The 27,860-nt window shown below is 54.6% G+C and overlaps 1 protein-coding gene across 1 annotated transcript in view; it reads left to right on the plus strand.

Moving 5' to 3' along the window:
• Window positions 1-27,860, plus strand: part of MYH9 (myosin heavy chain 9) — a 90,228-nt gene that overhangs the window by 31,584 nt on the left and 30,784 nt on the right. The window contains exons 3-11 of the mRNA XM_045552969.1: window positions 4,920-5,076; window positions 18,601-18,628; window positions 19,439-19,532; window positions 23,567-23,659; window positions 24,292-24,355; window positions 24,910-25,008; window positions 25,429-25,572; window positions 26,445-26,540; window positions 27,469-27,587. Coding sequence (XP_045408925.1) covers window positions 4,920-5,076; window positions 18,601-18,628; window positions 19,439-19,532; window positions 23,567-23,659; window positions 24,292-24,355; window positions 24,910-25,008; window positions 25,429-25,572; window positions 26,445-26,540; window positions 27,469-27,587 — 894 coding nt within the window. The remainder of the gene's footprint in view (window positions 1-4,919; window positions 5,077-18,600; window positions 18,629-19,438; window positions 19,533-23,566; window positions 23,660-24,291; window positions 24,356-24,909; window positions 25,009-25,428; window positions 25,573-26,444; window positions 26,541-27,468; window positions 27,588-27,860) is intronic.

Below are 27,860 nucleotides of genomic sequence, written 5' to 3' on the forward strand. Positions count from 1 at the left end.
CCCTGGTCCCCTCTCCCTGCACCATTTGGTCCCACCTCATTTTGGGTACCTGTGTCACCTTGTTCTTCACAGAGGCCTGTGGGTGTGGCCTGCTTCCCTGGGAGTGTGCTTTGCACAGAGGGAACCACCAAGACTTAGACTTGCGTCACGCATCCACCCAACACTTTGGTGCTGCTTCCTCGCCAAGATTGACAAAGGAGAAGCGTATATATCCAGAGAACAACATGTGCAAAGGCCCAGCACATGAAAAGATCAGGAGTGGTCTTTTTTCTTTCCTCTAGTGGGGCTACATTTGCAGAAAGACAGCTCATCGGCGTGTTAGGAAAGTCGGGTGATGAGCATTTACCCATCCCCTGGGTAGTGGGCCCTGAGCTCGTGTGGCCCTGGGGTCACAGAGTCCTTTCTAACATCAATCCCAAGTTCCTCTGTTCAATTCAAAGATATTTCCTTCTGGTTTTGTCCCTAATGGGGAATATCTGGTTCTTGTTATTCCTAAAATGCTGCTGTAGCCACCTTGGTCTACTTGATTTTGGGCTGAATAGAACAATTCTCAAAATGGTTTTGAACTGGAGAAAAAAAAAACTTCTCGAGATTATTACAGCCCTCCCACTTTACAGACGGGAAGACCAAGTCTCAGCCCAAGGGGCTTGCTCATGGTCACATATGTCATAAAAGGAGGTCGCAGGCTCAGCCTGTCACAGGGACAGTGAGTGGCTCCCGAATGGTCAGTCATGTAATTTTCTATATGGTCTCACGCGACTTCAGCGCACATTAACACAGGGTGGGCTTGGATTGCGCAGAATTCCTTACCGGCCAGACCATAGGTGAGGACTGTGTCCCTGACTGATTGCTGAGACGGTCCGTGCTAATGAGGTCCTTGTTTTCTGCCATTGATGACCCTCTGGGGATGAGCCTGACTGGCCAAGGACCTATCAACGTAGAATAGTCTACTGGGAAAAGTACCTTATAAACCAGCTTAGTTCAACCTTCTAATGTGGCAGGTGGGGAGAACTGAGGCCCAGAAATAGCAAGGGACTTATTCAGAGTCCCACAGCCAGGTGTTGGCAGGGCTGAGGCTGACTTGGAGTCCCAACTCTCTCAGTCCAGTTCTCTTTCTCTCTTTCTTTTTTTTAGAGATAGGGTCTGTCACCCAGGCTGGAGTGCAGTGGTGCCATCATAGCTCACTGCAACCTTGCACTCCTGTGCTCAGGCGATCCTCCTGCCTCAGCCTACTGGGCTAGAGTGCAGTGCCATCATTATAGCTCACTGCAACTTCGAACTCCTGCACTCAAGCCATTGTCTGCCCTTCGCCTCCCAAATGTTAGGATTATAGACGTGAGCCACTACGCCTAGCCTCATCTATTGATGAGAATAGTATATGGACCAAATTAAAAGCCCTATCTCTAAAGAGTGTTAACCACTGAAATTCAGAATTTGTGCCCTGCAAAAAAAAAAAAAAAAAAAAATGAAGGGCCTGTCAGGAAGCATAGTGTGTCTGGGGCGAGATGGAGCCTCAGCCCCGGTGTCTGGGAGTGGGAGACGCTCCATTGGCCGGCCGTATAGTTCATCTCACGCCACTCTGCTGTGCCACTAAGCAGAGCGCTTAACACATGGGAGTTGGAGCCTCCGGGACCTGGTTCAAATCCCAGCTCTACCCCCACTGACCACACGTGGCTGCCTGGAGCCTCACTTCCTCGCCCGCAAGGGTTCCACGAGAACTTGGGAAAGCGCCCTGCCAGCACCTGGCTCTCGCCAGGGCTTGGGCCTGGACTCACAGGGCTGCAGGTGCTTGTTATGAGGGAAGGTAACTCCCCTTTCTCTGCTCGGCCTTTTACTGGTGTCTTTGTTTACCTTGGGTCCCGTTTGAGAGTTGCTGGGCGTGAAACAAGTCGAGTGCCTGCGCCTGCCTCTGTCAGGCAGAGACCAGCTGCTCACGGTCTTCCCTGCCCACAAGGGGGAAGGGTAGTACACTCGATGTGAGTGGCTGTGTCTTCCCTCTGCAGGCGACATGCGGGGGTTTCTGCTCTGTGGGTGGGCATGGTGGGTTACCCAGGCTTTTTCTCCAGAACTCTGGCTGGAGGCCTTAAGTCTCCTTTTTGCTGCTTTGCCATCACCTCCAGTGTGCAGTTCCTCCTCCCTCGCACCAGCTTTCTTCTACGTGTCAGCACTAGAAGGCCAGTTGATTGCCTCTGCGATTGTGCTAGTGGAGACCCCAGCAGGTGCAGAGCTGTGGGGAGGTCAAAGCCACTCGGTGGGGCTGCCTGGGCAGAGGGTGCCGCCTCATTCACAGTCCATCTCCCCATGAAAGGTTCCAAACTGTGAGCTCAGGAGCCTTTGTGCAGCCTGTTTGCTGGCATTGTGGGTGGCGTGGCTAATTCTGTGCCACAGCTGCTCCGTCTTTTTCTTCGTGGGGTGAGGCCCCGGGATGGGGGCGGTTGGGCACAAAGAGCCTCTGTGGCCCATGAATGGAGCAGCTCCCTGGCATGGCCGTGTGGGAGCAAAGCCACTTGCTCAGTGTCTGTCCCTGCACGAGAATCCAGCGAGTCTCCTTCCTCCTACCTGAGCTATAGCACTCATTCCGCAGGGCTCAGTTTCCTCATATCCGCTGGGCTGATAGGATTATCCCAGAGAACTTTGAGCCCCTGTAGACTACCCCGCAGGACCATCTGCCCACCCAGCTGTCAGAAAGACTTGTCCTAATGGTCCTCAGTCCTCTTCTGCTGTTGGTGCCAGCTGTTTCCAAACATCTGGCTCCGTGGCACTCCCTAAATGTGTGATCATGTGTCCTTGGCTTTTATCAGGCTGGATTTCCTAGAGTGTGGGTTTTCTCAAAGCCCAGGAACAAAGCTTGATTGTTTCCGAGCTCCTGGGATGACCTTGCTGCTCCCTGGCCTTCTATCTTGTCCCCACCCAACATTCACAGAGAGGGAAAACCAGAAGGGTCTTCTGCTCCACTCCTTGCTTCCTGTAATACCCGGGCCCACAGGTTGCCAATGCCACGTTTGGACCTCTTTGCTGCAGAGCTTTCCTGGGCTCTTGTGAAGAGTGGTTGGAGGAAAAACAAATAACTGATTATCCCAGGAAGAAAGGAAATAAAGGGCCGCGCCTGCCCTCCTCCAAACAGAAGCAGCAGCCCAACACACTTGTTCATTTCCAAGCTCAGCTGCTCTTTTGAAAGCAGACCAGTGTGTGGTTGGCGGGGCCCTCCAAGTTCTGCCATCAGTCTAGCTTCTGCGTGGAAATTCCAAGTGCCGCGGCCTTTGGCCAGTGCCTGGGAAGAGCCTTTGTTTGCATGGCTGGTTCCTGCATGGAGCCTGTCTTTGGGTTCGGCCAGAAGTTCCATCCTCAGCTTTGGAGGCACAGACCAGGGCACAGGTGGAAGGGGCTGGGTTGACCCTGTAGCAGCCCCTCACATGTTGGCTGCTCTTGGATCGCAGGGTGAAACCACGAACGGTAAAGGTGCAGGCCACGTGTAATGAGGGAACAGAAAGATGTAAGGCGCTGGGAGAACTGGCCTTTGTGACCGGGGAGGTCAGCATTGGTGGTCGTGAGACCCAGCTCTGCCCCCAGCTCTGCCCAAAGCCTTGTGACCTTCAGCTGTCCCTTTACAGTGGCAGGCTGCAGGTGGTGCGAAGTGTGGAGCGCTGGACCTTGCCCTGCCAGTCCTCCTCTGGCTTGTGGCCCACTCGCCTAGGAAGACGGGGCTTGGGTTACTCCAGCTGCTTGAAGGGAGTCATGTCCCCTAACTGAATGCCCACTGCCTGGGTGGTCTTGCGGGTCTTGCACCACTATTAGGAGTCTGTCTGTTGTTGGTTTTTTTTTTTGGTGGGGGAGAAGGATCTTGGAAGAAAAAATAGCAGGAAACTTATTGGAGAAAGAATTAGTATTCACAAGGTAATGTACATTTACCTAAAGGCACTGAGAAAAGACAGATCTGGATAAACTGTTGCCATCAGAAGTGGCTCTCCTGACCTACCCGGAGGCACTCTCCAAGGCTGTGCTGGGTGCTGTGCTAAGTACTTTATCTTACTTAATCCTCATAACTGCCCAGTGAGGTATAGACCTCTGCCTGTCCTCATGTTACAGATTAAGAAATGGAGGGAGAGGGAGAATAAAAAACCTGCCCTTGCTAGAATTTGAACTCAGGACATCTGACTTCGGGGGTCTGATTTTAACCTGGTCAAGTCAGACTTGGAGTGTTAGGTATATCAGGTGCTTCACTTTCAGGGTGTTGACTAGTTGGGTTCCCCTCTGGAGAAGACCTGAGTGTTAGAGAAGGCTCACAGGGAACATGGAAGTGGTCTTCAAGTTTTTGAGGGATTTGCGTGTGAATGTCTCGAGAGAGAGAGAGAGAGAGAGAGAGCGCGAGCGAGCGCACGAGCACACTATCTGCCAGTGATCCACTAGTCCACAAAAGATCTCATTGGTTTAGGAGCACAATGAGTTTTTCCCCAGTGCTCGAAAGGTTTAAACATGAATGTCTTTGCAAGGCCCTCAGTGTGGAGTTATTTGTGTTTCTACACAGTTCACTGTGCTGCAGCTGAATCCTCTTCTATTTGTGCATCTTTCACAATGACAAACACATCTCTTATTGTCCTCAGATCTGTTTTGTAACTGGACTTCTGCTGTCCGCTTGGCCCCAGATCTTGCCCAGTGCGCACACTTGCTGACATACAAAGCTGGCAGCACTCCTGCAGCTGAGAGGGAGGACCTTACCTGACAGAGCAGAGGATGCTGGTGCGCCCCGTACCTGCAGCAGGTCTGCTAGAGCTGGGGCGCCAGAGCAAGGATCTCCCGGAGTGTTTTCATGTCAGGCTGACTCAGGGGCCTTTGAAGCAACAGACACTTTGCTACAAAATTTGTGAGCTATTGAGAATCAGACTTCCTGACCCATTCCTATTTGCTGCTCTTTTCTCTAGACCTATTCAGGCCTGTTCTGTGTGGTCATCAATCCTTATAAGAACCTGCCCATCTACTCCGAAGAGATTGTGGAAATGTACAAGGGCAAGAAGAGGCATGAGATGCCCCCCCACATCTACGCCATCACAGACACCGCCTACAGGAGTATGATGCAAGGTGAGTGCTGCAGGGCAGGAAGGCCCTTGCGAACGCGAGCAGCTTCAGTCTTCCCAGGGGCTCAGTCTTCACCTATGGCCTTGTGACACCGTTGCAGGTGCTAATGCACATCCGGTGTCACGGTGATCTAGTGGCTGGTGATGGGGCAGTGCATCCCAGAGGTCTGTAAGCCATTGTATGAGAGCCAGGGCCAATGGCTATCCAAGGGACATGTTTATATGTTGATAGTATGTTCTAGAAGCTTTAAAAATTACATTTCCCAATTATTTTTCCAATTTCTCATTCTTGTCAAAAGGTTTTGTGCCAGTCCTCTCTGCTGTCTTCTGGGCCCCTTCTTCTACCAGTTACTCCCTTTCCTCCATATTTGTTCCCTCTTCCTCTCTCGTTCCTTCCCCATGGGCTAGAAACATGCTTGAGTTTTCCCATCTTTAGCGAAGCAGACACAGAGTCTCCCCTGGCTTCTGCACCCCACTCAGCCTGGCCTCCGTGTTCACTGCCTCCATTCCTACCTCCCAGAGCCACACCTTCTCCAGACTGGCTGACAAGCCACCCATTCCTTGAGTGTTGCTAAATCCATGTGCTCATGAGTTCCTACCTTACTACACTCCTCCCTAGCATTGGACAATCTTGACCACTCCCTTTTGAAAGCCTTTCCTTCCAACCCTCTCTGGTCCCCTACTCTCCACCCCCCACCCCACTTATATCTCCCCTGTTGCTCCCCCTGCCCTGCATACGGTGCCCCCTCGAGGTCTCACCACAGCCTCTGTCCTCTCACTCCGGGTGTTCCTCTGGATGGTGGCCTCAGCCACTCAAGGGGCTTCTGCCACCACTTCCCAGCTGAGGATTGGCACTGTCACCTGAGTGCCACCAGCCACTTGCTCCCAGCTGCCTCCTCTGTGCTGCCGTTTCTCCGTCCACCCAGTCTCCCAAGCCTGGAACCTGGCTCATCTTATACTCTCCTCTTCCCCTAATCCTGTTTCCCAAGTCAGTCAGCACTTCCTGTAGGTTTGTTCTCTTTTAATACCTCTGCCTCCTCTTCCCCCTCTTTCTGCCCCTTGGCCCTGGCCTTACTTCAAACATCCACAGTTTTTTGCCTGCACTGTTGTTAACGGCCTCTTAACCATCACTCTTAACAGGGCCCTTCCTCTCTGCTTCCACCAGCTACTCATTTTTCTAGAATGCAAATCTGATCAAACCCCTGAAATCTTGACATTGTAAAAAGGCTCCTCGTTGCTCCAGAGGTAACACTCAGACTTGCCAGCAGCATTCAGTGCCCCTCACAGTTCCTCTCCTGCCACCGCTCCAACTTCCTGGCTGTGTGCAACTCCTTACATTTCTCTCAAAGCTCATTCTGCCTCAGTCCACCATACCTGCTCCATCTGCCCGCAATGCCCGGCAAGACCTTACTCTTCTTTTAAAAACACAACTGAAGCATTATGCTCTCCAGGGGGACTAACTGGTCTAGATACTTGGCATCAGAGCCCTGGTAGTACTGTATTTGACTTAGATATTCACACATTTGTTTTTTCCACTAGATATGCACAGGGCCCTTGTTTCTTTTATATCCTCAGAACTTATCTAGGTACCTGGCATAGGTAATCCTAACTCAAACCAAACTTTAGCCAGGGCTGTGTTCTTCAATCTTGTATTGATAGTGGTTTTCTATATCCTATCACATATGCCTCCTTTTCTCTTTAAACTATGTAGTCCGTCTAGGCAGTAGTAATGAATCTTGTTGCATTAATTACTTCGTCCCTTGGTTAGTGGTTTAAAATGACAGCATGCAGGTCTATGTTTCCGAATATGCACAGGGCTATAGAGAGGTGTCTCTTTGTCAAGCTTGATGAATGATATAGGATGTGCATGTTTGGCATAGCCTTTGGCTTCTGTTCATGTCTATCCAAATTCCTTGAGGAAGTCAGGCCTTTTGCTTTGAAGGAGGATGTCTGTTTCACAGTGCTAACCAGAGTGGCAGAACATTCCAGAGGAGTCTGAGTTTTTGTCTCTAGAGGTTACGAGTCAGTTTTCTCTTGGTTTTCTTAATTGGCCTAGTGCAAGAAATGTACTCTGGAGTCTTCCTGAGATCTGCACTACTGAGTAAGAGCGTGTTCCCACGCTGGGGCCCTGGACTTGGACAGTTATCTAGCAGGTGGGCTTTTTTACTTCTGGGCAAGCCATTATGACAAGAGTAATGTCATAGTGTGAGTGTCATGGCTCCAGGAGGTGGAGTCCTTGGAACTGGACTTCCAGACTTTGTTCAGTTAACCTGTGGGACTTCTCTAAGAGATTCGTTCAATTTTATGTGTTCAACAACAAAAAAATTTGGGGTGGTCTGAAAGCTTCCTAAGTTGGAAATAATTAGGAAAAAAGGAATATGCAGAGAGCTGGTGTTTTCCTTTGTCTTGGCTGTGACAGAACGGCCTGGACAGAACTAAGGGGCTGCCCCAGATTATGAGGGCAAATGGGTGGGCATTTTCATCTTTTGGAGACCAGGGATAGGAAACACATGTATAGGCATGGGCAACCTAAGTTTGGGGGGCTTTCTTTTTAATGTTCTGTGCAGGGGTTGGGTCCACGTGTTTCCTAACCCTCGATCTGAGAGCGTTTCACTTTGCCTCCTGCTTAGTGTCGAACTTGCAGCTCTTTAGCTCCCTGTTGTCAGACTAAGGACATTTCTGAGCTATCAAAAATTTCCTTCTCGTACACAGTTGACCTGCAAAGCAATTAGCAGTAGGTTTCTTGTTCCTGAGGCAGGGAGGAAGTCAGTAACAGAAGTTGCCCATGTCATGACGAGATGGTTCACTAACCAAGATAGTTTCCAGGAAAAGTCTGGTTCTTGCCCTAAAGTATTGCCAGTGGAGCCCCAGGGGCTGCAGGAGTTAAAATTTGCTCCTCTCTTTTGGAGTCAAGTCTTAGCACATGCTGCCCACCTGGCTTTTCACAAAACAGGTTTGTTCTCTGCCACTCACATCTTAAAAGGCATGGCCAGATGGTTCCTTTCCTGGTTTTTCTTTCAACAAGAACTAGACAAAGATTTCCTTCCTGAGCTGACTGTGGCTTATGACGTACTAGCATTTATTCTGCCAAACAGGGTAGTTGGTGGCTTTGTCTGGGGACCTCCCTCTGTCTCTGTCCCTGTCCATGCACTGCTTTGCCTGCACAGTCCTGATCTGTGCCTGTGTCCCACAGGGAGTGTTAATGGTGCTCTCCCGCACTTTCAGAAGCGTCCCAGTTGGGATGATAAATTGTATGTCACTGTACCTATTGTCAGGCTAAGCCAAGGTTTCTCACACTTGGCACTAGTGACATTTGGGGCCAGTTGATTCTCTGCTGGGGGTAGGGAGGAGTTGTCCTGAGCACTAAAGGATGTCACAGCATCATGGCCTCTACTCACTAGATACTAGCAGTACCTTCCTTCTCTGGTTGTGACAATCAAAGGTATTGTCACACATTGCCACCGAATGTCCCCTGCAGGGGAAGGGGCTTACTGCCAGTTAAGAAGCACTGGACTAAGCGTTGCAGCTTGGTTTTACTCTAAGTGCTGTTTCTGACGGATTGGTAGTGGCTGCCTGGAGCTGTGTGCTGGCAAGGACTTGAGACTCAGTGCCCAGGAATGTTGGGATGGATCAGTGCTATCTGCCATGAAACCGGCAAGGTGCCTTGGATTAGGCCATAGGGATAAGTGTTAGTGCCAAAACACCAAGTGAGTGGGACATTATCCTGGCCCTGGATGCCCTGGCAGTCCAGGTGGGGAGACGAGACATGTTTGCAGACAGGCTTCTATGGCCACAGCCACATAACAAGGCATGTTGCTGCCTACACCTGGTGCCAGCACGACTGCGGCAGGTGTCAGGCGTCCTTGGAGTTTGGGGGAAGATGTGGCGATGAGGCCTGGGGTGGTCGGCGGAGGCGCTGTGGAGATCGGATCCTGGGGGATGGTGGCGGGTGCGTGTCAGTAGGTGGCTACAGGGCAGCCCAGACGTGCCTGGCACAGTTTTGTTGTTGTTTTAATCCCCAGCCTTGGGTTTAATTAAAGTTTCGGTGACATGGTCGGTTCACTCTCCCAATCCTTGCTTTCCCATTTGGCTAATTTGCTGTCATAGCCATTCCTAGGTCTTCCTGTCCTGGGGATTGGACCGTTCCTTAGGATGCTACAACGGCACTGAAGGCTTTGAGCTGTCTGAGGTCGGGAGGGCGAGAGAGTGTCGGTTTTGTGTTGCTGGCCCTTGCTAGGCACTGCCCGCTTTAAGGGGGGCTGGGGTGTGTGACCCAGGGCAGGAACAAGGTGCCACTGGGGAGTTAAGGCAGAAGTTGCTCGGCTGTCCGTTGTCTATAAAAGGTGCAGGAGCTCCTGGCTTCCTCCGGGGCCAAGCCCTCCGGGGTCTCCGGCTATGGGAGGCGTGTGGGCTCTTACGGGGGAACTGGCCAGGTGGAGAATTTGCCTTGAGCCCGGTTACCTCCCCAACAAGAGCAGAAAAAGCCCCTTCTGTCAAATGCCCTTGGAATGTTGTGGTATGTTAGTGAGCGCCCAGCATCTCGGGGGAGCAGCAGCAGGGTCTGCTTTCATTCCCAGCCTCACCTGACCTGGCAGTTTGAGAGCTACTTAACCGTTTGCTCTGTGCCCGCCCCCAACCTGGTTCTCAGCGGAAGCTGCACCAGAAGTGGTCGGTCCCCGAGGGGTTCCTCAAAGTGCCCAGTGAGGGTCCACATTCCTCTGAGGGGTTGATTAACCTTTCTGGGTAAACGGTGGAGGGTACAGTTTTGTGCTGTCTTCACGTCTGAGCACAGCTCCTCTCATCCACAGGCCAGGGGACAGGCCCCGCTATGTTAACTGACTTGTCCAAAGGCCTGCAGAGAGCCAGCCCTGGAAGCCGGGGTCTCCGGAGTCCCCGTCCTGGTGCCCACACCCCGGGCACTGGCCCCTGGGGCACTGGCACCCTCATTCTCTCTGGCTGGGCGGTTAGGTGGAGATTAGGCGGAGGAGAGGCCCTCCCTTCTTCCCCTGTGCACATTCTCCCTGCCCTGCTAGTTGCCACTCCCATGGAACCAGATGCTTTCCAAGGTTTTTCTGAGGAAAAGGCCTTGTTTGTGAGAGGCTTGGGCAATGCTTCAAGGGTGCAGTAAAGTGTGGTTTTGCGTAGAGTCACCAGGACGGGCGGCTGAGGAGCCTGAGCAGCAGAAGCCGCGGTGGGTGACTCCGCTGAAGCGGGAGTGCGCGGCCAGGAGGCTGCGAGCCTGCCAGGCGTGGGCACACAAAGGCCCCGCTGTCTGCCGGGAAGGTCGGGAGTGGCCCTGTGGGCCCGCATGTGCCAGCGGGGCCGTGCTCTGTGCCTGTGCACGCTCTTCTCCCTCCGCTGCCCAGCGCTCTGCAGAGAGCACACTGACAGCAGGCGTGGCCCTGCCGGGGAGGCTGCCGTCTAGTTCCCAGAGGCAGGTAAATGGCATCAAGGTGAGAGTGACAGTCCACACAGGAGGGGCGCCGTGGAGCCTTGAGGGCTGTGGGGATGGGCTGGAGCTTTGATAAATGACAGGCACTTCTAAAGGCCACCAAAAAGTGTCTGCTGGGCCTCCCTGAGCCTTAGCTTTAGGGGAAACATGCCGTGTGAGCAAGAGGAAGTGTGGTGCGGAGGAGAGGCCGCGGGTTTGGACTAGATTGAGCAGGAATCTGGCTCTTTCACTTCCTGACTGTGACCTGGCTAGAACAAGTTAACTTCCTCTGGGCCTTCGTTTTCTTGTCTGCCTCTTGGGTTTCGTAAAACTTCCTTGGCAGCGTCATGGTGACAATCGAGATGCTGTATGTATGGTGCCTGGCCTGGGATAAGTGCCTGTTAAGAGGTGGCCCTGGGAGTCTGAACACATAGTTTCTTGACTGAACTGCCCCATCCTTCCCAGAACCTTGGGGCCTTCGAATCGCTCATTCCTCACCTCCACACCCCTGCTTGCATAATGGAGGTGAGAACCAAATGCCTCTTCCAGGCCGGCATTTTAAGCTCCTCAAAGAGATTCCCTCAAGTCCAGGCACAGGAAGTGACTTGTCACAGCTGCCTTCCCCTGCAGCTACCGACCACTGGCGTCTGATAGCAGACTCGGTCTCCAGCTTGTCTGGTCTTGTCCATGCAACACTCTCAGGCCTCGGGCCGACATGGCCTCGCTGGGGCTGCAGGAGAGTGTGGTGCTTGCTCTGGGGCCAGGTCTCCTGCAGCACTGAAGTGCTCGTCTGCCCACCGTGCTTGTTGCCGGGGGCCGGAGAGGTGCTGTAGCAAGCAGGCTCCCTCCTCCGGCTGATGGAGCTGCTCTGTCCTGCCCAGGAGGAAAGTCCGGCCCCAGCATGAGGCTGCTTCATCATCATGTGGTCCTGCTTGCCTGTCTCCTTTCTAGAAAAATCTCTTCTTTAGAAGAGGAATCTGCAGTAAATGAATCCTTTTCAAGGATTCGGCTTTAGACTTGTCTTTTTGTTTTAAATCTAACCCAACAGGCCTGCTGTGCTTTGCTGTGGGCCAGCTGAGTGGGAGATAAGAAGGAAGTGGCCTCTTGGAACCTGAAACTTTGGGGGTGGTTGAAAATTTGGCCCAATGTTTTTGTTACTCCCTCAACAAACAAGCAACAAAAGCTCACCTGTAAAATCCCTAATCGCTAAGCCACTTTGTGCTTTTGGCCTCCTTGCCAAAGAGAAGCAAAGTTCCTCTCTAGCTGCCCGGTGAGTGCCACTCCCCGGCCTGTTTCCCCCGTTCCCTCAAGTTCCGGCTCCGGGATTCCAGTCAAGCTGTGGCCCAGTATGTCAGCGCCCAACAATGATGTGTTTGGAGAAAAGGGTTCCTTTCTTTTACCTACTGATTTTTGGAATTGAGCTATCAGTGGAAAACAAAAATAATTCCCTAAAATTAAAGAGAGATACACGAGCTGAAAGCCTGCAGGTGTAGAAGGTGGGATTCCGTGAGCGGCTTCTGTGAGGGTCGTTCAGTCTGACCAAGGCTGTCGGCCAGTGCGACCTCTGTAACTCTTGAGGATGTTTGGCCGATGGTGCCTAAACAGTGTCGATTGGGCCTCAGGACACTGACTGCTAGGTGTTGTGACTCTTCACAGAGATCTTGTCTGTCCAACGTGAGCTGGCCCTCAGGTATGATAGAGACTAAGCGGGAAGGAAAGGAAGTGTGAGCTGTGTTCCAGGTGCAAATTCTGGCCCCAAAGCCGCCAACATGCCTTTTAGTAGACAGGTTGCTCCTTCTCCAAGGCAACTGGAGCCTCTGGGTTCTTCAGGAAGCATCTTCCTGTGCTGTTACTGTTCGTGTTCCTGGTGTTCTCAAGCAAGCCTGATGCGGCCAGTCTTTCTCTTTGCAGGCTCTTTGCGCTCCAGAGGGAGCCAGGTTTGTCGGGAACATTGCTTGGCTGTGTCTGTCCCACTCCCTGTGCGTCCTTCTCCCCTGTCCTCCCCTTGCTCCCTCCCCGAGAGCCCAGCCCTCTGCAGGACTGTGAACGGGGCCTGTGTTTTCTGTGGGAGTCTGCCAAGGCCCCTCCTGCTCTGTCTTTCCTTCTCCCAAGGGGATCATTGGGTAAGAGCCAGCAGCCTGACCTCAGAGTGTCAGGTCCCTTGGAGTGTCCCGGTGGCCCTTGCTGTGGGCAGTCAGCAAGCACATGTGGCTTTTGAATTTCCCTCCAGCCTGACCAACCTGTTAGAGCTGCCCTTGTAGCAACCCCGTAGGGAGGACTTTCTTTCTCCCGGCCCCACCCACAGGAGAGGTGGATCGACAACCGGCACTGGTGTTTCTAGCAGATTTGCCTGTGCCCTGGGAACTCACCTGTGTTCTCAGAAAGCATTTTTGCCAAAAGAAGGCTTGTTTGGGGCCTGGCTTGCTCTCTGACATAATAACGGTGAGGAGCAGTCCCTTGAGCTTCTCGGTTACCCAGGGTGCCTGGTGGGAGAGGACTGCCGTCTCTGCCTCCTGTTGCTGGGGACTTGGGCCTCCTCAGCAAGTTCAAACCAAGGCCTGCCTGGGGAAGCACAGGGACCGTGGGCGGAGGCCTGGGCCAGGTCGAACTGGTTTCTGGCTTGGATCGCTGCTGAGCCAGCAACTCCTTGGTCTGGGCCTACCTTTGTGCCCCAGAGAGCTCATTTGCTGGGTGACCACATCGTGTGCTTAGGAGCCATGGCAGGGGCTGACTGCAAGTGCCAGGGAGCTCCAACACACAAGCCTCCCTGCTCGGTGTGAGTCACTTTGCACCTCCTTTTTCTCACCTCTCTGTCTGCCTCCCAAGAGCTTCCAACCAAGCTTGTGAATTAGGCTGGCCGTGGGGAGGGTGGCAGACAAGCCACCATGACGGCATTGACAGCCTGTTCTTTGCAGCATCTAGGTGGGCCTGCGGGTGGTACCAAGTGCCCCGCACAGGCGCTCTCAGCGAGAGGAGTCTGGGGAAGGACTCTGATCTCCAGGCCGAGATGATTCAGCTAGATGCTTTCCAAGGCCTTGCCAGCCCCTGAGTTCCAAGCTGGACGCCCACAGCTTGAGTACTTTCCTAACTGGTTTGCACTTTGGCCAACTGAGACCCAGATGCTGTCCACAAGAGGATCTCAGGGACAAGTGACTCTGGAATCCAGGAGTCTGCACAGGGCAGCCTGAGACACCTGTCCCGGGCAACTTGGGGCGGAGGTCACTGCACCGATGCAGCCTGTACACAGTGAGCCACCTCCAGGGGCTGCTCTGGAACTTTCGTGAAAGCAGAAGACCCCTTAGTGGTGGAAAGTTTCAGGCCTGTTTGTCATGTGTCATCCCCTCGGTCTTGCCCCACGCAGGCATGGCTCCCTACCCATGCCCTTCCTTTTCTTTCTTTCTTGGCATGTAAGTGCTTGTCAGTCAGTTCTTAAGAAACCTGGTGGACCTGAAGATGGGGTCCCACGGGCAGGGCAGGGTGCTCTTCCAGGGGGAGCCCCAGAGAGCAGCTCCACGCTGGAACCTCAGGGAGGCTTGAGCTTGGGAGCGTGGTGATGAGTCAGTCCCGGCAGTGGCTGCTGGTGAACCAGGCCCCCTTCCTCTGTACTTCCTGTAGGGCTGATGTCACCGTTGTTTGAGCCTCGTGGCCTTTTATGGACAAGAACCAGCCACAGCTCTCCTCTTACAGAGGAAGTGAGTGATAAGGCCCCAGCAGAAGTCGGTACCTGGGGTGAAATACCTGCGGTCAGGTTCCCCAGCCTCCCACCTGAGCCAGGCCTTCTGAGCTGGCTGGAAACACCTGTCCAGGCTGGATGGCCACATCAGCTGAGTGACCTCACCGCATGGGCCTGGCCTCAGGACATTTCAGATTCAAAATAAAATTAGGAGGGAGTGGCCTGGTTCCTGAATGTGTAACTTATAAAAAGCCCTGTGGTGCTGGGAGGTGCTGGGTGGAGAGGTCGGGGCAGTGGGCAGTTAAGGACAGTGCATGCAGCAGTTGCCCTCTGTCCTCAGAGCAGCCCATTCTCGTGCCCGGAGAGGTCAGGGGACCAGGCAGTGCGTGCAGAAGTTCGGGGCCAAGAGCGGAGCCCAGGGCACTAGAGCTCGCAGCCAGTGGCTCCAGATGCATGTGGATCAGTGGTTGTCAAACTGTGTTCTGAGGAACCCTGTTTCCACCCCCGCTGTTCCTTGCTCAGGGATTTGGGAAGATTTTATCTGAGGAAAGGCTGCTGCTGCTTTTTTAAAAGTCTGAAAACCACTGCAGAGTGACTCATAATCCTGTCTCTGCCCCACCCCCACCAAGAGGGGGCTGGCGTCGGGGGTTCAGGAGTGTTCAGTAGGCTAGGCCTTCAGCTGGCAGGGAGCCTGTGTTTTAGAAGAGGGTTGTCCCCAGTGGCTGTGCACCCCCAGGTCCTGGGTCCCCTCTGGTGCAGAGGAAGGAAGGGCGTTTTCAAATAAGCCTTCAGTCCATATAGGCCCAAATAAGGACTTGAGCCAAAGCAAACGGATAGGGCTGGACTCTGAGTGTCCTCGTCCTGTGAGGTGACGGCGTGAGGAAGGGCTGAGGGAATGAGTGCCAAGGAGGGTCCCTGCCAGGGTGCATGTGGTGGGGGGTTGGCAGAGTAAACTGAGTCAGCCTCCTGGTTGCTGAGGGTTCTAGCCACCCCACCACCAAAGAGAGATGCTTCTGGGATCAGAAACAAATCTGGAAGAACTGCTGTGAGAAGAGACTTGTGCAGAACAGGGACAACAATGTGTGCCTTGTCTACCTTGTAAGGTTGTTGGAGGCCACACAAGATAACAGAGCAGAACCTCCCAGGAGTGTTGGAACGACCTTACTGGATGTGAGGGCCATGGTGCGATGCACTCTAGGCAGGTGGATTTGGGGTGCTGAGTGCCGGGGCAAGAGGTGAGGAAATGAGGAAGGCCCCCAGCAGCTTGCCTTTCTAAAATCGTTGGCCCAGATGAACGTTTCTGGCAAAGCAAATTAGGATGGCTTTAAGGTGTGTTTAGGCTGTGTCCGCTGTGGTGACCCAGCTCTAGAAACTGGAGGTCGAAGACCTGGGGGTGGTGGAGTGGACGGGGGTTGGATAATGAGTTTGGCTCTGGGATTTCAGGATTTGGAGTATGTGCAGGCCTCTGTGTGTGAGTGTGCCTGTGCATATGTCTGTGTGCGCAGTTCTGTTGTACATGTGTGTGTCTCTGTGTGTGAGTAGAGGTGCCTTGGGTGCCTGTGTTTGTACACGTGTGTGTACATGACCTGTAAATGCATGTATGGCTGTGTGGCTTGTGTGCATGCATGTGCATATCTATGTATATATCAGTGCATACGTATCTGTGTTCATGCCTATATGTGCACATGTGTTTGTGTGTGCAGGTGCCTGTGTCCACCTTTATCCCTACATGACTGCGTGTTAAGCACAGATGCCTGTGTGTCTGTCTCTGTGTGCACACATGCCCATGTACAGCTATGTCTGTGACTCTGTGCATGCCCACAAGTGTGCTTCCTGTTGTTTAGCGGCAAAGCCTCTGACTCGCGCTCACACAATTAGAGGAATTCCAGCCATCCCAGGGACTGGGCCTGGACCGCCCTGGGAAAACGGTTCCTCTGGAAGGGATGGGAATGTTTCCTTTTATGGTAGCGCGGGCCGTTGCTGCTCGGGACTTGCCGGCACGTGCAGGTGCATTCTTGCCTGCTGTGGGCTGGTGAATAAACACGCCCGCAGCTGGGGCCGACCACGGGAGCTGTGGTGGGGGCAGGGAGGCCTGGGAGGACAAAAATGTTTGTTCCACGCCCTTATCGGTTGCCACGCTGTTGTTAGGGAGCAAGAGATGTTCCCCAGTCTGTAGCTCCTGCCGCCTCCTTCCCTTCTGTCTTCCCGAGGCCTTGTGAACACTGATCTTGGTCCCTGCTGTGTAGCCTTGATGGACTCTGTCTTGTAAGACAAGAGGGGCAGGGTTCCCTGAGGGCCTGGCCCCTGAGCATCCTCACCCGGAGAGCAGGGTGTGGGTGTGTCTGCGTCCCTCTCTGCACCCCACCTCACTGACACTTCCTGGGGGCTGGGGCTGAGGGCAGGGGCAGCTGCCACTTTTGTTGGTTGTGAGGTTTGTTTTTCCTCCTTTCTGTCCTGACTCCTTCCTTCTCACCAAATGACCAGCACGTAGGAGAAGAGATGGTAGTCAGTGCCCAGGCCATGTGCTGCGGAGGCCAGGCTCACTAGACAGCTCAACTCAGTGGGGCTGGTGACCCAGCGGGTCGGTGTCTACTAGTGTCGAGTAGTAAATCCATCTCCTGAGGCCATGCACGCAGAAAGCCATGAGTCATTCTCCCAGTGCCTAGTCATGCACGGCCCCAACCAGGCGCTGTGAGCCACCGAGCAAGCCCTTCACACATCACCAACATCCGTGTTGCCACCCAGTCCTGATACTGCGTTAGCAGCTACGGGTGCTCCCCTGGCCTGACAGTGCCACCACCACCCATCACGGTGTCCTCTCTATGAGAAGCAAATAGACAACAGCCACTCGTGGAGCTCACTGTTTACACAGGGCCATGTCAGGTCCACTTATGTGTCACCCCCCCCACAGTATTTGTTAATTATTTATTTATCAAGGGAAATTATTCCTTCGCCCACCTATTTGTGTTTCATAGTTCAGGAACACAGGTCAGTGATAAACTGCTTTGTAATTCAACCTAAATAAATTCTTTCTATTCCAAAATCACTTTGCACTCTGAAAGATACCAGCCTTCCTCATTTCCTCGAAATCTTTTCACAGAATCATACTTTTTGTAGAAATCTGCATATACCTTCTTTCTTGGTTCAGCCACAGCAAATTTATAGAAAGCTGCAAGGCCCAGGGTACAGCGAATGAATGCTCCAACAGTATGAAATTGCAGGGGCCTGGCCAGAAGGCCACCATCTGAGGCTTTGTCCCAGCCCTGGAAGCCCTGGCAGTTATTGTCCTTGACAGGGATGTCAACCTCAGCACATCCTTCCTGGCTGATGGAGAAATGAATTACCTAACACGTTGTTTCCAGTTTTCAAAATAATGCTGTGAGGGGGTTAGGGGCACATCCACTTTGTGGATGCAGAACGAGACTCAGAATTAAATACCTCACTGCAGCTCAGACGTGAGAAAGTAGCCAGATCCTGGACTCAGGCCGACTTGACTTCAGGGGGCGTTAGATGGGGTGGAATAAAAGGGAAGAAAATGAGTTTGTATTTTCAGCTATTGCTTAAGATTAGACACCCAGTACTGAACGTGCCTGAAACCATTTCCGCCAAACTTCACTTTCAAGAGTGGGCATTGCTATTCCTCCCGCACCCAAGGAGGGCGCATGTTTATAGCCTTACCTGCTGGGTGGTTCGTAGAGCTGAGGTTGGCTGCCAAAAGTTCCTAACACCCAGGCCTGGAGAACAAGCTGTCACAGAAACTCGTCAAAAGCTGTCATTCTTTCCAAGCTGCCTCTAAATTTAATATCACTTGCTGGACACCACGCTGGTGTGTTCACACATGTTGTCGACATGTATTCTCGTCCCACGCTGTGGAGGAGGGGCTGGGGCTCAGAAAAAGCTGTGCACCTGTCCCGGGTCCCCCACTCTGCGAGCGTCTTACCCCAGGGCTGTCCCGTTGCAAAGGCTGGCGTCCTCATGCCTCCTCCCCCAGCCTCTTACACGGTGCTCCCGCTGCTGCCACAAGCCTTGTTTCTAGCAGCCTCACCCCCAGTTAGGAGCACACAGGGCAGGCCCCCCTCAGCTCCCAGTGAAGCGGACTCCTGGGAGCTTTCCACACGTTGGCCTTCTATAAGGTGGGAGGCACAGATCTGTTTCTGGTTTCATTGGGGTGGGGCGGGCAGCGGGGGTGGGCATTCTGAGCTCCTGGGAGGTAGGAACAGCTGCCCGGTGGCACTGCCACCTGCGGGTGCTCCTCCAAGTGCGGGGTCCGGTCAGCCTGTGTTGGCTGTGAGGGCCCCGCGAGGGCAGCGTCTGGGGCTTCGTGCTTCTCGTCTGGGAAATGGGCGGCTCTTTGGGAGCCAAGGGCCGGGGGAGGCTTCTGTATGTGGCAGAAGTTAATCTGATGTCTCCTTCGTTTCTTTCAGATCGAGAAGATCAGTCCATTTTGTGCACGTAAGTGTTTCTCCGCCTGGGTGGCGGTTCGTTTCACCCCCGGTCTGTTCTCACCCTTGAGGACTCCTACCAAAAGTCGGCTGAGGAATTGCAGTCCCAGTCCAAGGGCCCCTCCTCCACTTCCCCAAGGGACAGGACCTAGGCCTGTGTGTTTACTACTCAGAGGTCCCACAGCACAGAAGAACTTGATTTCAAGGCCAAAGAATTAATTGGCCTCCCTCAGAGGAGCCAGTGGGCTGGTGGGGGTGGGGTTCATGGCAGAGGAAAGCCAAGTGTCTTCTCAGCAGAGCACGGCTGGGGACTGGTGGGCCTCTCCCCAGCTCCTGAGCAGAAGCACCCCTTCCGGTGTGAATGGTGGCTTTCTTTACCTGGACTTAAGTAGACCCTGGGGCTTCTCACCCTCTGAACTTAACACAGAGATCAATAAATTCCATTGCCAAGGGAGTTAATGGTACAGAACATTCCTTCAAGTGACCTTTCAAAGGAACATGTATGGGCCTTTGACCCCTAAGTTAACAGCTGCCTAAAGCTGATTCCGAAAACATTTGGATCTGCAGGCTGCCAAGTGACCAGGGCAGCCATGGATGTCAGTTTACTCTTGTCCGGCCCCTGGAGAGCCATGGGAAATGGGCTGAGGAGGATTCCAGAACTCAGCATTTATTTGGCCGTCCTTTTTTCTGCCAGCCAGGGTTGGGTCCCTCAGGGGCACCCAAAAGAATGGCAGGTGGAAGGCAGTAGAGCAGTGAGAAGAGACAGGGTTTGAGGACTGGGCCTGGTCTAACCCCAGGGCTTCCTTGACTGTCTTCGCAGGGGCGAGTCTGGAGCTGGCAAGACAGAAAACACCAAGAAAGTCATTCAGTATCTGGCTCACGTGGCCTCCTCACACAAGAGCAAAAAGGACCAGGTGAGTGCTGTGGCCTTCGCCCTGCTGCCGCTTGCCGGCCTTCGGGGGGTGATGGAGGAAGAGCGCTTAATGATTGCGGCTTCGGCTTCACGTGCTTTGGGGAATGAACCAGAAGCTGGGCCCCCTTGGTGGATGTGACAGCTTAGCCATCTTGGGAGTGGCCCGGCGGTAGCGAGCCCATCCTGCCCTTGGCCCCCCAACCTTCTGAGCTGCTGCTACGGAAACTAGAGACATCTGGGGTTTGCACAGGAGCACTCTGGGTGTTTGTAGTGCTGCGTGGCCTTCACTCCTGAGGCTGGAAGAGAGATCCCAAGACTTGGTCTCAAGTTGATGGAGGCTTGCAAGGTCTCCGCAGGACTGTGTTTGAATCCGTTTCTTTTCCCTGCTGTTGAAATGCCTCTGGGTGGACAGCCCCCCAGTGAAGAGAGAAAGGGCAATTGGAAAGTCATCTCACTTCCATTTTTTTCCCTCCCTCTTGGTGGATTATGGTCGAACCCAGCAGCGCCCTGGCTAGGTGAGCTGCACGTTTGCTGCACGTTCTGCACCGGGAATGCGTGTTCTGCCCATCGTGTGCCCTTGGAGTCTGTATTTCGTTCTCAGCAGCTTTTCACCACACACGGTTGTCACTTTCTGCAGCTAGAACTCTTCCTGTAGGCTTAGCTCACTGACTGTTGTGGGAGGAGGGGCAGGTGTGACACACAGTGACCTCTTGTGCACTCTGAAATGACGGCTCCTGCAGAATGGGGATGGGCCTCGTCACCTAGCTTTTCTCAGAAACTCTGGTCATGCCCAGACTTCCCCACAGCGCATGACAGCCGTCATGCCCTACGCAGAGCCCTGACCTCGGCACGATGGAAGGGGACTCGCTCTCCTGGAGCCCCACACGGTTGGTGGTCCAGACCGATGCTGATGGCTGGTCACCCTCACCTGCCACCACCGTGCCGGTTGGAAGCAATGCTGGGCCGGTCTCACGTTGGAGTGTTTTGGAGGTTGGGGGCTTCAGTCTTAAGCATGACTGTGGGGTGCTCTCTCTCTTTCTCTGAAGCACACACTCCTAAACTTCCCTTAAGTGCCAGTGGTGCCCCCTGAAGCCACCAGGGGAACTGCCCCTCTCGTGGCTCCACCTCCCTGGCGTGCCGTGTGCAGCGTTCCTAAGTAAGTAGGGGCGTGAGTCTCTGCATGCAGATCTGGGGCGCGTCCTGCAGATGTCCTGATGAGTACAGTCTTCTGGAATCGAACCAAAAGTAACTTTTCACGTGCCAAGCTTCTCAAGACATTCGGAATCTTTTTCCGTGGGGCGTCAGGAGTTATACTTAGAAACTAATAAAATTTCTTTCTCTCTGTCTGTCTGTCTGTCTCTCTCTCTCTGTCTCTCTCTCTCTCTCTCTCCCCATCCCCCATTTTCCATTCTTTTTAGGAGGCCTATTTTAAAAACAGAGTTGTGAGGTTAGGAGTTCTCTAGCTGTGGTTTTTCACCTCTGAATTTGCAGTAAAATCCATTTCCCAACTATTTATTGAATGCCTAGTATGTGACTTGTTCTCAGGAAGGTGACATTGGAGCCCCTGCCCCAGAGGACAGGAGACAGGACCACAGAGAGCAATAAAATAGGCCCCTGCGCCTTGTGTCTGGGGCTCCAGCCGTAGAGGGGAAGGCGGGACCCCAGCACTCAGCGAAGACAGCAGGGTGGGGGTGATGGTGGGAGCAAAGTCATCCAAATGTGGTCCGTGGTGGGCACCCTGTCCCTGGCTCTGAGTCCAGCTACAGTGATTACATAGGTTGTCCCCGGCTTGAGATCACTGCCTGGGCCCTCAGTGTGAACGGCCGTTGGCCAGTTTGGTTTATTTCCTTGCCTGAAGCTGTACTGTGATTTTCCACACACAGCTGGGACACAAAACGCTCTTGAACGCGGTTTGCCGGGCTTATGTTTGGAGGCCTGCTGTGGCACCCTCTGGCAGTGAGCGCACTCTCTCGCTTGTAGTGGCCGAGCTGGTCATCCCAGGGCCACCGGACAGGGTGTCCCAACCTCGCCTTGCTGTGAGGAGCCAGGCTTGGCCAGGGCTGCAGGTTGGCGAAGCAGAGCTTGGGCGAAGGGACTTTCCAGGTAGACGTCTGTAGTCTGAACAGTGACCTCAGACACCCCCTCCCCCCCGCCCCCGTGTTTCCTATGCACCAGAAGCCCTTCAGAAACCAGACGGGTAATCCCAAGCCTCATGAGCACTCAGTCATTGCTCATTATGCAAATTTCATTGAAAAATAAAAGTCTCTCCCGTGCCCATGTCGGTGTCAATTAAGAAAAGCCCATAGGGTAGTCATCGCCGTTGTCAGCAGGGACTCGGCTCTGGAATCCAGAGCAGTTGCTCCCGAGTTGGCCAGGCCGTCCGGCTTTCCACAGCAACAGCGTGTGGCCCCAAACAGAGGCCTTAGCTTTGCCTCTGAGCCAGGGCGGGCGCAGGCTCGGGTGGGGGCCACGCTCCCTCTGTCTGCGGGAACGGGAGCGCTCGCCCAGCCTGGCAGCCTGGCCTGTGCTTTGAGAGGAACGTTTCGCTGGGTGGGGAGCAGCTCGCATCCAAATCTGGCTCTGTGGGCTGCCTCGGCTGACTGCCCAGGCCCGCCCGAGGCCTGGGGGTGGGAGCCTGGCGTCCCGTTCCCTCTGTGCCAAGCACACATGTAGAGCCTGCTCTGCAGGCTTGACCCCTGCCCCTTGGCCTGGCCCTGCCGGCCCTCCTTCAGGGTCAGGGCCCCAGAGTGACACCTTCTTATGTATAGGAGAAGCCCTGGCATAGGAGGAGGTTCTGGTGGGTCCCTGGGGTCTCTGGTGGGCTTCCAGCCTGGCTCTGCAAACGGGCCTCGTCTGTGGCAGGTGTGCCCAGAAGGTTGGAGTTGATGACTGTCCTGGGAGCTCCTGCTGCTACCAGTTTTCCTTCTCATCACTCGTGGGCAGACACTACTCACATGAAATCCTGGCTTGACTCCAGCCTCGCTCATAGATACAAAACCTCACCTGGCCCTTGCGTGATGATCTTTCTCCCTAGAGGGTCCTCAGGCATTCAGGAGAAGGGGGTCCCTGTTTTCCTCAGCCAGGGTTAGTTGTCCCCTGGCCCGATGGGGAGGGCGATGGCTGCTGCCAGAGCCGCTCTGACCTGACAGTAGAGTTCCTGCATGGGGTGGGGGGACGTGGCATTGGCTGCCCAGGGTTGGGTAGGAGACTTGAATCTGGCCACCCACTTTGCTGGCTGATAGCTGGGTGACCTTGGGCAGATCCTTCCCCGTCCCTCAACCTCAGCTTCCTCTTCTGTGAAATGGGGCCACGCTGTCCTGCCTCCCCAAGTGTGGTGAGCACCAGGGATCAGAAGGCATTAGGGTGCCTTTTGTCAACCACAGAGCACTGTGCACCTACCAGCGGGATTTATTGACATCATCAATAAGTAGCTTGGAACCAGAGTGGCTCTTTTGATCACATGCCCCGCACCTGCCGTGGTGGGGGTAGGTTTAGGGGGTGGCATGGCAGGGGCTGGAACAGAAAGTGAAGTGTTTACTAGGACACACAAGACATGAGCATCTGTCTTTCATGGACCTGATTTCCTCATTTCCTTTTCCTGTGAAAAGAAAAGAACGACATGGGGATGAGAGGCAGGGAGGGTGGTGAGAGGCGAGTGTCCACAGGATGGAGACGCTGTCCCAGAGAAAGACTGTGCCACCACCTCTGCTCTCAGTTCACCTGCTGCTTTCAAATGAGTCCATAGTGCCAGGTTCCTGGAGCCGAGGGAGTTTCGAGTTTCCTGCTTTCCCTTTCTAGGCCATGGAAGTAAGTTCCAACCGGTCAAGGTTTCCAAAGGCCTGGCGGGAAGGTCGCACTGAGATACAGAGGCCCGACCAAGGCTGGCGTGGCACCATCGGAACCCAGCTGGAAGGCTCCGTTCCTGGCACTTCGGGCCTGCTGACACGGCTCTGCCGCTGTCCCCCTTCCTGGCAGGGCAGGCTCAGCAGCCCAGTCCCCTGCCCGGCCTTCACTGTGTCTCTGGATTCCTTGCAGGGTGAGCTGGAGCGGCAGCTGCTGCAGGCCAACCCCATCCTGGAGGCCTTCGGGAACGCCAAGACCGTGAAGAACGACAACTCCTCACGCTTCGTGAGTAGCGCATGCGGTGCTGCGGCTCTCGGGATGGAGGGCCCTTCCCCTGCCCAGAGCTTTGGCACAAACTGCCTTCTGCCTGGTCTTTTCCCTTCAAAAAATGAGGACGGTCCACACGTGGTGCTGCCTGTCCTGTTGCATGCAGTGGGCTGGATCCGATTCCAGTCAGTGCAAACCTGCACTGCCCCCTTTAAGGAAGACGGCCATACGTAGCTTCTTCAGCCTCCCTCAGCCTCCCTCGTAAAAGGTAGAAAAAAGCCAGTGAGGGAGCCAGGAGTTACCTGCCAGTGCCCCAGGGTGTCCCGCTGTCACCAGTAGCCAGTCAGTGCCCAGGGCCAGGTCAAGCAGTGAGGAACATTCCAGACAACTGGCCACCCCTCTTTGCACTCTGGAGGAACCTGGGCATGAACTCAGCTTGTCCTGGGCTCCCGTCTCCCGGCTTCAGGCAGTGTGGCACCCCTGAGTGCTGAGTGCCCCTGCAGTGTGGGCGTAGGGGACCCTGGCCTGGCACAAGGCACTGCCTCTTGGTTTTCTCCCTCCAGGATGTCCCCAGCTGAGGTAGGGATGGAGGCTCTGGCCTCCTTGCTCCCTAAGACAGGGACTCAGATCCCTCATCTGTCTTTTCTTAGGGCAAATTCATTCGCATCAACTTTGATGTCAATGGCTACATCGTCGGAGCCAACATTGAGACCTGTATCCTTGTGGTTCGGTGGGACAAGATTTCTGGTTCTGGAGGGGAGGGGGTGACCTCCATAGAGATAAGCTGTTTCCTGATTCCGGTGCTTTCCCCCTTGTGGGCCTATCCCGACACCGCCTGTGTGGAGTCGGGAAGACTACCCGGATAAGCTCATTGAAAGCCCAGTGCAGAGTTTATAAGTGTTCTTTCCTGGAAGGATAAAGTTCTGCTTAAAATGAGACGGAACTGTTGAAAATCGCCCAGTGTGGATCCCAGAGGGTGGCACGTGGGTGGCGCTCGCCCTTACACGGCATCACAGCCCTTGCTGTGTGAGCGTTCCAGTCTCCACTCGCCTGCATGGAGGAGACCCTCTAATTAGACAAGGCTCCCAAAGGTGTGAGCCCCTCCTTTGGACAAGCGATGCCCCTCGGAGGCAGTTTGCTTCAGCTCTGTTTTGCGTTTCGTGCCACGCTTCGTTCCTGGTGAAGTTCAGTTCCTTCTGACGGGGATGAGAGGAAAGTGGGTGGGTTACCCACCCTCCAGCTGGTGTTGCTCCTTAGCGTCTGTGAAGATCTTTTGGAGAAATCTCGTGCTATCCGCCAGGCCAAGGACGAACGGACCTTCCACATCTTCTACTATCTCCTGTCTGGGGCCGGGGAGCACCTGAAGAGTGAGTAGTTGGCCTGCGGCCCGACCCCGGGGCGGCTGGGCGCTGCGCCTTCCGCCAGAATCGGGCCACTCATGCCGTTTGGGAAATGAAAACCTTGGCCTGGGGTTGGGGCAGGACAGGCGCGAATGACTGCTGTTCTCCGGGCCATCCTAAAGACGTGGGCTTCTGTTTCTGGCAGGCCAGAGGAAAGCTAGGCAGGTGGCGTGTGGAGCTGCGAATCGCGGGCCCTGGCACTCTCCTGTGCCACGGGTCAGAGGCTCACGCGCTGGGGAAAGTCGGCGTCCTGGCTGCTTCGCAGCTCCCGGGGCGGCTCGGGGCTCAGGGGCTGTTTCCAGTCTCCCAAACCTTTGTGGTCACAGTGCTGATTGGCGCCTCTGCTCTCAACCCCTCACGGCCACCCTTGCCCTCCACCCCTGACAGCCGATCTCCTGCTGGAGCCGTACAACAAGTACCGCTTCCTGTCCAACGGGCACGTCACCATCCCCGGGCAGCAGGACAAGGACATGTTCCAGGAGACCATGGAGGCCATGAGGATCATGGGCATCCCAGACGAGGAGCAGATGGGTACGGGCCTCCTGGGGGCCGGGGGCTAGTGGTCGAGCCCTCGGGGCAGTGGGGCAGCTGGCGGGCCTGGGGAGAGCTTGTCGGCTCTGACTCTCGGGGAGCCCCCTAGAGGCCAGGAGTGGGGGGCCTTAGACGTGACTTCAGGGTCATTCGTTCCCGGTGGCACAGCAGGCATTTACGCAGAAGGGACAAGGACACATGTTGACGGCCCAGGCTTGGGTCCGTGCCGCGGCCCTTGCCATTTGCTGAAAGTAGAATATTCACGCTCTGTCTCGGTGGAGCGCGGACGAGGCCGGGTGTTGCATAGCAGCGTGGAGCCTGCCTGTGTCTGCTCGGCTCCCAGAGGGAGGGTGAAGAGGGCCGTGTGTCCTCGGCCCGCTCGCGGCTTTAGTCTGTAGAAAGATGGGGGCGGGGACAGTGTGCCCTGTTCCCCAGCTGTGTCTGCTCTGGAGTAGAGTGAGGGTTGGGGTCGGCGCCCCTGTGCTCAGCCACAGGCAATACACGAGTGAACGGGCCTGCCTGTGTCCCAGCAAAACCGTAGTTATAAAAGCAGCCATGGACCCCTGGGCTACAGGCACGTCCTTGGTCTGGCTTTAGAAGTGTTAGGAGTGTTGACAGAGCTCGTGTCTGAGCAAGGGCTGCCTGAGCTGAAGTCTGCAAGATGCGAGAGGCCTGGGAGACGGAGGTGGTGAGACCCCTAGGCAGCTGAACCCACCACGCGCCATTAGACCAAGACCTGGCTCCCCTGTGGCCCCAGGGTGTGTGGGCCCCCGGCTTGTCTTGCTTAGGGATCCCTGGGCGAGTGACCAGCCCCACTCGGGGCTTATCCCAGCCCATGTCTGCTTCTGAGTGGCTTTGATTGCACCCCAAAGGCATGCTGCGGGTCATCTCAGGGGTCCTTCAGCTCGGCAACATCGTCTTCAAGAAGGAGCGCAACACCGACCAGGCGTCCATGCCCGACAACACAGGTACGCCCGGGGGCCTCTCATGGGAAATACGGGGGCAGGTGCCTGGACGTGGATTTGCTCAGGGGAAGAAGTCTTGCAGAAATTACAGATACTGTTCTCTTTTTAATGTCAGGTGTGTTTGTAGCTATATATCATTGGGTATTTTTTGTGCAGATGTAAAACACACATAGACATGACCCTGCTTTTTCTCACCGAGTACATATCAGTATGAGTTTGAAACACTTGTGATCGTGTAGACCAGGACTCCCTCATTTGTTCCGAGACCAAACCTTAGTTAGGATCGTGAAGTGATGTCTTTACTGCACTGGACTCAGCCACTGCTACTTCCTTGAGTCACTGCAGATGACCTCATTTAAGTTATTTAGTCTCCCTCTCCTTTTTTTTAATAACACAGAAAGATTTCATCAAAGTTATTCAATCTTAACATGCCCTCCTTAGGGTCTCTAAAGAATTAAACAGGAGTGTCGTAAAGGACACTCCTGCGGGACTGTGCGCTGTTCTGTCCCGCAGCACTGGGGTGGGCCTGCCTCCTCCCAGTCCTATTTTTGGGTGGGGACCCGATGTACCCCGTGAAGTATGTGGCCAAGGGTGCGCAGTGGAAGCGGTGCTGGGGCCTCGGTTAGGACGTGTTCCTCCCTGCCCACTGGGCTCGGTGGAGGTGAAGGCTGCCATGCCCCCGGCCCACACGTGGCCACAGAGTCTGAGCGGGAGCTGGGGGTTCATGGCCCTGCTCAAGAAGGGCCGAGGTTCAGTTGTCCTGGCAGTGACTGCTCAGTCACCACCACGGCTTTCTTCCTGTCCTGGCAGTGACTGCTCAGTCACCACCACGGCTTTCTTCCTCCTGCTCCCAGGGTGGGCAGAGGGATGCGTTCTCTTGGGTCTAATTAAAACTTGTTGCCCCTCCCTTCTTTATTCTGAAAAATATTAGCTGCCCAAAAGGTGTCCCATCTCTTGGGTATCAACGTGACTGATTTCACCAGAGGCATCCTCACCCCACGCATCAAGGTGGGACGGGATTACGTCCAGAAGGCACAGACTAAGGAGCAGGTATGTCCTCTGTGTCCGGGAAGCCGGCTGCCTCCACGGTGAGCATCCCAGACGGGCACAGTTCAAGCCTGTTCCGGGCCATCCACTGCCAGGCGCTTCCACGTGGGCCCTTCCTGCAGCCCTCGCAGCAGCCGGAGGGCAGGGTGGCATCACCCCATCTAGCACACAAGGAGGCTGGCCCTGGAGAGGGTTAGTGACGTGCCCATGGCCTCATGCCTAGAAGTGCTGTCTTTAGGCTGCATCTGCTGCTTGACGTTGAGGCAGCATTTAGGC

Source organism: Lemur catta, chromosome 6 (assembly GCF_020740605.2).
Source record: "Lemur catta isolate mLemCat1 chromosome 6, mLemCat1.pri, whole genome shotgun sequence".
Classification (NCBI taxonomy): domain Eukaryota; kingdom Metazoa; phylum Chordata; class Mammalia; order Primates; family Lemuridae; genus Lemur; species Lemur catta.